The following is an 11,648-nucleotide window of genomic DNA, read 5'->3' on the forward strand; positions in this document are numbered from 1 at the left end:
TTTATTTCCTTTCCTTTCTTGTCTTTTCTAGATATCTTGCATTATTTAGAAAGCTGGAGTCGGATATAGTTAGAGTAATGCACAGACCTTTTATGGAAACAATAAATAGTATACGTTTTTTATTTCTCCAAGCCCTTTCTTTTATGGTATTGATACAGTTAGGAATATTTTTCTTCTTTTTTTTTTTCTTTTTCTTCTTCTTCTTCTTCTTCTTCTTCTTCTTCTTCTTCTTCTTCTTCTTCTTCTTCTTCTTCTTCTTCTTCTTCTTCTTTTTTGTCCATTTCTTGAGTTATTATTCAGAAATCTAGTCGGAAATGGACACAATGGTGGCGCTATTTCCATTGAAACATCAAGAAATACACATCCCCCCTGGAACTGAAGAATTACAATTGCCTCCGTGATCCGCGCTCTCAATAATTCACCACACTTAATACCACAAAATGCAAGGAAATATATATATAATATATATATATATATATATATATATATATATATATATATATATATATATATATATATATATATATATATATATATATATATATATATATATAAAGAAAAAGATAAAAGACTAAGCGCAGCATGCATTTCATCACAGCACGAATGACATGTGATTTCCGTAACTTACTACCACGAACAAGATACACACACACACACACACACACACACACACACACACACACACACACACACACACACACACACACACACACACACACACACACACACACACACACACACACACACACACAAACAAAAAAAGAAAAAAGAAAAACGCTTTGTCATTGTTCACACAAGAAACAAATGGCAAAAGTTATTCCTAGAAATAGGAAACCAAAGCAGACCTCCATCTCCCCATATGAATGACGTACAGTTTATTTAGCTCATGAAAATCAAAATAGTCACGGATTTATTAATGTAACAACCAATTACTCAGAAACTTATAGGACTGATTGCGCTTTGTGGATTGTGAATGGAAGGGGAATTAAGGATTCACTTGATAGTCTACGTAGCTTCAAACCAACTCACGGTTATTAACGTACGTACACAGTAAGTGCAGCTAGAAGTCATTCCGGTAAAGGGGAGGAATAGGAAAGATAAATCACCAGCTTGTCAAACGTACATGTGTTCGAGCCTCTCACCCCTGCCCTTCCTTTCCCCGCCCCTTCCCTTCATGACCTCGTCCTAGCAGCCTGAAAGTGTCCTCCGCAGCGACACACACACACACACACACACACACACACACACACACGGACCCATCACCCATCACCTTGTTGTTACCTTCTCTTCCGTTTCTTCTCTTTGTCCTCCAGCCGCCACTGATCCCTGGATGGTTCTTTGTATTTTTTTTTCTTTACCTCACCTTTTATTACAATGTGTGTAGTTTGTGATGGTGGATCTGATGCTGGCTCTGATGTTGTGTTGTCTGTCTGTCTGTCTCTCTCTCTCTCTCTCTCTCTCTCTCTCTCTCTCTCTCTCTCTCTCTCTCTCTCTCTCTCTCTCTCTCTCTCTCTCTCTCTCTCTCTCTCAGATCCATTATCAATTTTCCTTTTTCATCCAGAATTTCTAGAGAAAAAATACTGTATTATATATGTCTTCATGCAGCTGCCTTCAATAACTAGCAAACTCAAGTGTTACTTATTCAAGGAATCTTATCATACCCCAAGGTGAACTGCTGTGACTCTAATGACATGTAAATAAGATTGAAATGCATGAATTTTCACCATTAATGTATGCAATGGAACTTTTTTTTTTTATATATACATATAAATATTTTACTGACTATTCTGTTCAGAAAATGTGGAACCAGTGTAAATATTATCTAGAATGTATCAGTAATTTTCATAACTGTTATTCAAGTGCCTTTTTTTCTCTCTTTTTTCTTCCTTTAATAATGACGGAGGAGGTGAAGGCTGGTTGGTTGTTTTTAGCCCCGCCAGCCGTGACGCACTGCTCGGTGCCTTGAGTTAGTGAGTCACCACGCCGGCCGCTGCTTTCTGCTGTGCTTGCAGTGAGTGTTTCGTGCTGCGTCTTGTTTTGTTGTCATGTCCTGTTGTGCTTCGTTCTGTCAGTTTCCGTTTAACCTTTCTGTTTATGGTTGCCACTCCAGACGCTGTAGTTTTTACAGCTGTAGTTTTTACAGTGTGTTGAATTGGACTGACACATAATGGTTGTCTTTCCTAATGTGGATTTATATGTGCGTTGATCATGTATTGTTTGCCTTGTTCCGATATTCTTGGTTCTTATTGTGTTGTTGACCCGAGTTACTTACCATGTCTCCTACTTTGTTTTTATGTCCATAGTTCTAAAATAAGCAAAATGGAGCTGTTTTCTTTTCTTCCTCGTGTTTGTAGACTCGCGGAGCAAGAACCATGTAATCATATCTAATCTATTTAGGAGCAGGTAGGGGATGCATCCAAACAAGCATTCGCATGAAACATATAAAAATGTATTTGTTTCTCACCCCCGCCGCCCCTGACTTGGGGAGGCGAGCGGTACACTACAAAATATATAAAACTTCCAATATCGGAGAAATGCCATATAGTTTAACTGTACAAGGAATATCTCATTATAACACTCTGTACAAAATATGATCAATAATATAATAGATATCGAGCAGAAGGAAGGAAAAATGGGCAGAGCCATGAGAAAAGAGAACGAAACAAAACAAAACAAAAAAAGTAATGGTAATGCACAAATAAGACACTGTTCAGATGGGTTGGGTTTCGCTGAAGCTTGAGATCATTTGTGAAAAAAACCTCTGACGGCATGAACCTTCTTACAGCTTATTTCCAACGGTACACTGTGCAGCCGGAGGCACACACAGCGCCCCTCTAAGGTACTCCTGCTTCCCCTAAGAATGCATTGCTTCTTCAGGGCAAACAGGAGCCAGAGGTACACCTTATGTTCCTCTCTCCAGCCTACACAGTGCTTCTCAGAGGTAGTGTCCCCGAAGGTACACTCGGTAACGCGGTATACTGCTTGAGCAACATTTAAATTAGCCAAAGTCTGAACAACACACACGCACACACATAAAAATAAAAAAAATAAATAAAAAAAATAAATCCTTCCACCGATTCAAAAATTTTCAATAAACTTTGAACGGGTAAACATAAAAATGGCTATTAAATAAAAGCATCAAATAATTATCATAAAAAAGGAAAAAAAAAAGTGAAACATCCTGCTGAGGAATTGGTTCACGTAGCATTACTGTACATAGTAATATTTGTTGTACTGACTAGAATTCAAAAACAAACAAAGAAAAACTGCCATTTGTTGCTTTGTATTAGCACACCCTTCGTGGTGGTGTCATCATTAGCATCATCAGTGGGGTGGTGGGGGAGATGGGGAGCAAGTCCAGCGACGTCGCCTAAGTACAGACTCATGGTGGCCACACACTCAACACACGGCCAGGATAACAACTTGCAGCTCTTGCCTATAACTCATAGTGGTAATATATACTTCTCATAACAATATAAATGCTTAGGAAACTACGGATTATTTATTTGCGGAAAGATAAAAGGTGGACGCCACTGAACTGCTCTTCGTGATTGGCTTAATGCACTAATGACATCACTCGCACACTGCCCAGTGCTCGCGGCGCCCAGGGGAGGGAGAAGGGGGGGGTGGGGCGGAGAGGTGGGGTTCCTCATGGCGCCGCTGGGTTCTCCGGGAGTTCCGCAGGGTTCTGGCAGTTCTGTGAAAGACATGGAAGGAAACTCGTAAGTCTGCAGTCCTTCAATGTTCATCTGCCACTTGCCTCCACTAAAATAGAGCTGAGGTATGCAGTTCAATTATTGTATTTCAGGCAACATAAAGAGAAATTAGTGGAGTGCTTACCTGCAGAGTCACCTCGACGTGCCCCCTCAGGTACTCAGGTGATAGCAGGGTTCCGGGACACCTCCCTCTCTCTGCCCTTCGCACTTGCCTCCGCTCGGTCACCATTGGACTGCTCTATGGCGGCTGCTGCTGCTTGGCGAGGCGCGGCGTGGAACGGAGGACAGGTGCACAGCCAGGCGTCACCCCCTCCTCAGGAAGAGTGGCTGTGGTAGTGGTGGTGGCCGGAGCTCCTGGTGTCCAGGCTGGCGGGCCCTCGGGCACTGCTCACTCCTGGACTTCTGCTTTGTTACTTATCGATCCTTTGTCACTAGTTATGATAAATACACACTGAACGCTCCTCCTTCGACATCTGACTTTTTTTTTTTTTTTGTATCTGTATATTATAGATATATCATTTTTAAAGCCGCAAGACGTTCAATGAAAGGGTCTCTTCAACTTCTTCCTCATTCGAGCGGTCTTCCTCCCCTTCCTCTCCACACCACGAAGGAGAAAGCATCACAGTAAGCCTCCAATAGTCACAGTTCCGTCCTTGACTTGCACCCAGACGAGCGTTCGATCTTTCACGAAATTAACAGAACCAAAGTTTTCATTTATATATATATATATATATGTACAATGGCTGACAAATGAGGCTTGTGGAGGGAAAATATATGTATTTGTATGTATATAATGCATCACCGAGTTGATTTTTTGTGCACTGTCTTAATTCATGGATCTGACTGTCTTGGTTCACAGCTGCTGGCATCTCTTGTTGGTCCTGTGATTTGAAAGTCCTAAGAAGCAATGGTTAAAGGCACTGGCACCATTATAGAGGTTTTGAAAGTATGGTAGGACTGTCATTTTTGCAAACTGTTTTGGTCCCGTCCAACAAGTCTCGTGTACAATACTATTTTGTCTTCACTAGAGTACATTAAAATCTATGCTGGACAGATGATTCAAAAGTTCTGGCTTTCGTTGCCGACACGAAACAGGGTGAACAAAGATGCACTCGTGAAACAAGTGCTGGGGGAACGGCCTCTACGGCAAGAAGCTCCGGCCTCCGATCCACGTATCGGAGAGCAAAGTGTCGGCCTCCTCAGCTACACTGGAGAAGTCGAAGTGGGACCCTGAACTGGTGCTAACGGCATCGAAGTCGATATCAGCGTCGATGGAGTCCAGATCGACCTTCATGTCTGAGATGGGGATGAAGTCTGTGATATTGTACAGGTCGTCGAGCGTCGCGTGCTCCACCTGCAGCTCGTTGGGATTTTGGAAGTCTGTCTTGATCTCCGTCTTAATAAATGGAGTCGTAGACGACTCAGAGATATTGGGTGAGCTGAGGCCAGGGGAGGCGAGGCTCTGTGGAGTATACACTGCCTCGTACAACGGGTCATCCGGCTCTTGCTTGATGTTGTTTGGACTGGTTATCGTGAGTTGGCCGGAGGTTGAATGACTGAGGGTGAAGCTGGTTGGAGTGTTGGTGACAATTGGTGTGCTTGTTGAGTGATATTGGGCGGTGACGGAGGGGCTGTAGGTGAAGGCCGGTTGGTCTTCGTACATTGAAGCACTCTCTGGAGAGTCCGGCAGTTCACAGGAGGGGCTGGCAGGCACCTCTGGAGGGGAATGTGGAGTCAGTGCCATGACCCCGTTCTGTGGCATTCTGTGAGTCCTCTTGAAGTCGTCGTTAATGGTAATCTTGATTCCTAGTTTTGTTGTGATCGACGTCAAGTCCCTGGGTGTGAGTGATCCGGGTATTGCTGATGACGTTTACAACGTTCTTGGCGCGATCCTTGCTGCTGGTGTGATCTTTAGCCTTGACGACCTTCCCGCCACTCTTCTCTGACACGCCCTTGAGCTGAGCCTTCTGGCCCTTCTTGCGTGGGCGGTACTTGTAATTGGGGTACTCCCGGTTGTGCAGCGCCTTCAAGCGATCGGCTTCTTCCCGGTATGGTCGCCGCTGCTCCTCCGACAGCATCTTCCACCGGCGCCCCAGCTGTTTGGAAATCTCAGCATTGTGCATGTCGGGGGCGTACTTGATGATTTCCCTCCGTTCCATCTGCGACCACACCATGAAGGCGTTCATGGGCCGCTTGATGTGGTTGGGCGGATGTTTCTTAGTCTGAAACAAGCAGAGAGAAAACACATGAGAAACGTCGACAAAATGTAGCATTTAGCTTATCGTCTAGCAAGAATGTTGAGCTGTTGTTGAGTTCGACGTCCATTTAACGCGCTAGCACACACACACACACACCACACACACACCACACACACACACACACACACACACACACACACACACACACACACACACACACTCTCTCTCTCTCTCTCTCTCTCTCTCTGGGGTAATGCAGTGAGAGGGAAAACTGTTAATGATAGGAATGGTGTCAAGGTGGAATGATACACAAGCTGCGCCAAATCTTAAAAAAAAAAAAAAAAAAAACATGGGCATCTCTCGCAAAGGTCTCGTTAATAAAATGGTGTGTGTGTGTGTGTGTGTGTGTGTGTGTGTGTGTGTGTGTGTGTGTGTGTGTGTGTGTGTGTGTGTGTGTGTGTGTGTGTGTGTGTCATGCTCACGTGCAAATTTCGACATTACCTTCGTCATCCAAACAGGAAAATGAGCAATGAGCTCAAATCTCATCATCGGGTCTCTCTCTCTCTCTCTCTCTCTCTCTCTCTCTCCTCTCTCTCTCTCTCTCTCTCTCTCTCCTCTCTCTCTCTCTCTCTCTCCTACAGCTCCCCGAGGCAAAAACTAAGGAGGAAACGAGGCCGAGTGTCAGGCCTCCCAAGGGTCCGGAAAGCTGTCATTAGGTTGATGGGTACACATATACTACATTCATACCCGCACACCACGAACCACATACATAATACACTCATACTACACCCATATATTTCGAGGAGCGTGTGTGCGTGTGTTGTAATGGAGCTCATACACAGAAACAATCCTCCTCCTGATGGTAAGAATGCGTCTGAGCAGTACCTAGGCAGCTAATATAATGAGACAGCAAATTGACAACAATACGACAAAAGAGAAAAGAAAGGTAGGAAATGATAGTAGGTAGAAAAAATAACAAAGTGTAGGTGAGGAGAGGCTAATGACTATACTCCTTTGCTACTGTCTTCCCCCCGCCCTCTCTCTCTCTCTCTCTCTCTCTCTCTCTCTCTCTCTCTCTCTCTCTCTCTCTCTCTCTCTCTCTCCTCCCATTACCCCTTCCCTCCTCCTCCCCCTCCTCTCGCAGCCACCCACTACCCTCCAGACCCCACTAACGCGCTGCCCTTATCATCCATCCCTTCTCCCTCCCCTCCCTCCTGGTTTATCCTCCCTCCCTCCCTTCACTCTCCCACTCTTCCTCTTTCCCTTCCTTCTCCCTCTCCCCCCATCCCTCTCCCAGGCCACATGCTGAGTTGGTGTTAGCGCCTCACACCACAAAAACGTCATTACGCCACGCACCGCCCAGCTCTCCTTCCCTTCCTCCCTCCCTCATCCCTTTTCTCAAAGACCTCCCTCTCTCCCTCTTCCTCTCCCTTCCTACCCGCTACTCAACAGCCACATCAACCCCTACCCAACATTCCGCCCGCGGCCATACCAGTACCTCGATCAGAACCCATCACCAGGCATTGATAGCTCACACACACACACACACACACACACACACACACACACACACACACACACACACAGCCGGGCTCCAAGTGTTTTACCGATGAGCAGCGCCGTGAGAAAGTGAATGATAAAGAAAGGGAAAAAATAGGGTTCTTAACATGTTACAGTGCTGACAGGTTGTGGCATTTCTAGTTATGTCGCTGCTTTTATTCGCAGCTGATCGCATTATTTCTCTCTCTCTCTCTCTCTCTCTCTCTCTCTCTCTCTCTCTCTCTCTCTCTCTCTCTCTCTCCTCTCTCTCTCTCTCTCTCTAGGGTAGTGCAGTGAGAGGGAAAACCTATCACGTTAAGCTAATGATGGAAAGATGTCAACGTACTAAAAATAAGAGCAAAAGGGAGGAAGAAACCTTGGGTGGTGGCAGCGACTCCCTCCTTCCATCCCTCCCCTACCACGTGGGTGTTGCGGTGTTGCTAGGGGGAAGAACCTGATGCGGCAACCCAAGCGCAGGAAGAAAAAAAGATAAGAGTAAGAACGGAAGAAAAACACAACACAAATAAGTCAACTACCCCAAAAAAGAGAAGGCCAGTGACAGATGCCTTCAACGTGTGTGGATGGCGAGGGTGTTTTTGTTGTTTTTGTTATTCAGTGAGGAGGAAGAGGATTGCAATGAGTGTCTTGTTTGGTACTGAGTTTATTAGCATTGCTTCAGGGGTGCTGGTCCTTGGTAGGCTCAGGAAATGCTTGGGGGGAAGACTTGCTGCTGTTGTCGTTATTGGAGGTAGAGTGCCAAGTGGGAAAACACCCCCACTCCCACCCCCCCACCACAACATTCTTACCCTACTACTACTGCCACCGCTGCCACCACCACCACCACCACCACCACCAGCTAAAGAGCACGTGTCACCGCCCATGCCTTAAGCAGCAAGAAAGTACTAATGACCTTCAGGACGCTCAGTTATGCAACAGTGTGAGTGCTACTGACACGTACACACGGTCTCTCTCTCTCTCTCTCTCTCTCTCTCTCTCTCTCTCTCTCTCTCTCTCTCTCTCTCTCTCTCTCTCACACACACATCACACACACACACACACATGCAGCAGTCCTAAGTGGTATCAAATACCATAAATAGTCGCAGTATCAGGTGTAAATATTAATGCCGAGATGCCGCCACGTCAGGCAGGATAGGACCACACTCATACGTATATATAATTCATGTACTTTGGAGGTAACATATGATGCATTTTATATTATTTGGATCTTTAATTTAAGTTGAAAATCTCTCTCTCTCTCTCTCTCTCTCTCTCTCGTCTCTCTCTCTCTCTCTCTCTCTCTCTCTCTCTCTCTCTCTCTCTCTCTCATTCTTAACCTATTTCCCTTGCCTCCCATCACCTACGATATATCAATAATATCCCCCAATGATCCTCCTCTTACCCTTTACTCCTCCCTCCTCCTCCTACTCCTCCATCTTCTCTCCTCTCTCAGTTCCTGTTGCTCTTCTTGTCATCGTTGTCCGTTTTCCTTCCAAGCATCGATTTATTTACTTCGATATCGATTGAATAAACACGTGAGCGGGATCTGCGGTTGGTAATGGTTAAGACGCACCATATCTTTCATTGCTACAACCATTAGTTACCAAGAAGTCAAAGGGATTCTCGGTCAAAAAGAGGTAAAACTACATAGCGAGGTTTGGCTTGGCTGGGTGCTCGTGGCCGCGTGTGTCTGCCACCGCTCGGCCGCTACGCTCACGTTGTTGTCGTTGATTCCCATTTCGAGGGTGGCTGGCTGGCGGAGGTTGACGGTTTAGCCTCATGACTGACTTGGCTCTCTCTCTCTCTCTCTCTCTCTCTCTCTCTCTCTCTCTCTCTCTCTCTCTCTCTCTCTCTCTCTCTCTCTCTCTCTCCTCGTGTGTGTGTGTGTGTGTGTGTGTGTGTGTGTGTGTGTGTGTGTGTGTGTGTGTGTGCGTGTGTGTGTGTTTGTCAACGATGGTATGGAGAACATCTTTTATTATTATTATTATTCATTACATGATTGTTGTCACATGGTTCTGTCATGGTCAGCAGTTGTATAACACACACACACACACACACACACTGTCCTTGTTATGGTGCACTCACTACCACTGTTGCTAGCTTTGTCTTCTGCTGTCATTTAAAATGCCCTCATTCGTTGATACCAATACAATCTTGTGTTTACGTATACACGCTCTTACCAAACATCACCAGCGTTCATTCGGTTCATGTACATTAACATTCAATATCCATGAATATTCTTAACATAACGTTTACAACACTTTACTATTACTCTCATACCACCACTTTATTGCTGCTAACCATGGGACTTGCCGGTATAATCACTGCTGCCCCTTCAACAAACGAGCACAATAAACACAGCAAATGGAAATACCACATGCAGAAATCAAAGCTGAAAATTCGCTAAAAAAGGCAAAAATTGAGGTAAAATCACTTATCAGGTATGGACTGCATTACGACTGGGAAGAAAGAAAAAAAAAAAAGCACTGGAGATATACCAAATATGTTTCCAGACGCAGATGTCCACGCTATCACCACCGCTAAGGGCACATCACGCCAACCACCTCTTATCACACGGGCGAATCACGTGTGGTGTTTCTGACGCTGTCTGTCACTCGTAGCGTCTCCACTTCTTTAACTGTTTACAGGTTCGTGGCCCTTCTACACACACCGCCAAACTTCGCTTCACACACACACACACACACACACACACACACACACACACACACACACTAGTTGCCAGGTGAGGCGTGGAAATGCAGCCTAAGTGAACACGTGTGTGTATGAGATCTGAGTGGCTAAGGTTTACACGTGATGTAGGTGAGTGTTCAGCCGCTCGCCCGTAAATGCTACACACCTATCTTACCAACACCGCTGAGAGCGTGAAACACGTGAGAAGTAAGGAACGAACAAGTTTCATTAGCCATTAGGTATTAAGTGTATGTTGTAGCACTTCACTGCCTCTACGACCTGTATTAGTCTACAAACAGACTCAATGCTAAATTCAAGGTTAGATTCCAGCATAAAATCTATCAGTTAAGACGCAAACAACTCTCCCTTGACATGCATTAGAAAACATGATACAGAAATTGAACTGCGATGAGAATGTTCATCACTTAGGTGAGATACCGATTCCTCATGACCTCTGCCAAGACAAGTCTAACTCAAGGGTCGAGCAGGACTCAAGGACAAGGGTTTCCACACCTAATGCAAGTTTGTATTTTCTGAACCGTGAGGACGAGAGGCAGTGTGAAGGGTCGAGGGTGAAGCAAGAGCACACTTGAGTCGAGGGTGAGTGAAAGAGGGAAGCATTGACGGGACGTGTGGCGGCAGCAGAAGCAACAGCTGACTCGCCACATGCCACCTCGCCACACCAAAAAACAAAGTCCACAAGTTGATTGTCATTACCTGCGTGGCATCGGAATATGGCGTGTTTGAGTTGTCGTTGACCAGCATAGATCCAAAAACCTTAGAGTTGTTGGAGTGCATAGGCACCCTTTCATAAACCGCGTTAGGTAACATTTTTGCCGTCGCGTTGACAGGCCAAGTCCACAGCGAGTCACTCTCGCAGCCCACGAAGTGTCTGAACCTCCTCTGTGCACGGCAAATCCACTACTGAGCTCCGTAGTAAACACACCATGCTTTAAGTGTCGGTCTGACGTCACCCTCCCACGTTAAGCCCCGCCCACTGAGTAGTATCAGCTACACTTCCCTTATTTTCTCGTAGGTTTTCTATGATATTTTCGTATATGTCGTCAGTGTCCATCATACAGTATTTTTTTTTTTTTTTAGAGATGCGCATGCACACAGTTCGTACTTTTGTCAAATCTTGTCCTTGATGGGGTGATGCATATGTCTCGAGTTGCCAGAGGTAGCATGTACTTGGCAAGCTTTGGCTGATCAACGATGGTAGAGTCCGTGTTATTTATATATTTATTCATTTACAAAACTGGCACGATGGTGGATGGTGTATGTCACTACGTTAGAAAGTAGCGCATCCCGCGCAAGTGAGCCCTACAGCGCAGCGTTCATAAGTTGGTTGCCTGTCAGGCACCAGTGAACGAACGTGGCGCGGGGAGGGAGGTGTCGCTGCCAAATGCTCCTGCCAGCCTTCACTCGCTCCCTTCCTACCCTCTGCGCTCACACTCCTTAGCCCAACGAAACTTGCTGTCCATAATTGTTTGCTTGTTATAACATC

The 11,648-nt window shown here is 45.4% G+C and overlaps 1 protein-coding gene across 1 annotated transcript; it reads right to left on the reverse strand.

The window, feature by feature from the left end:
- Positions 1–2,427: 2,427 nt before the first annotated feature.
- On the reverse strand, positions 2,428–11,076 carry LOC135101596 (transcription factor Sox-11-like). Its single transcript, XM_064005767.1, is given in 4 exon segments — positions 2,428–3,697; positions 3,841–5,529; positions 5,531–5,938; positions 10,859–11,076. Coding segments are annotated over 3 exon segments (1,194 nt in total). The 5' UTR covers positions 10,973–11,076; the 3' UTR covers positions 2,428–3,697; positions 3,841–4,857.
- Positions 11,077–11,648: the final 572 nt, after the last annotated feature.

Source organism: Scylla paramamosain, chromosome 6 (assembly GCF_035594125.1).
Source record: "Scylla paramamosain isolate STU-SP2022 chromosome 6, ASM3559412v1, whole genome shotgun sequence".
NCBI classification, from domain to species: domain Eukaryota; kingdom Metazoa; phylum Arthropoda; class Malacostraca; order Decapoda; family Portunidae; genus Scylla; species Scylla paramamosain.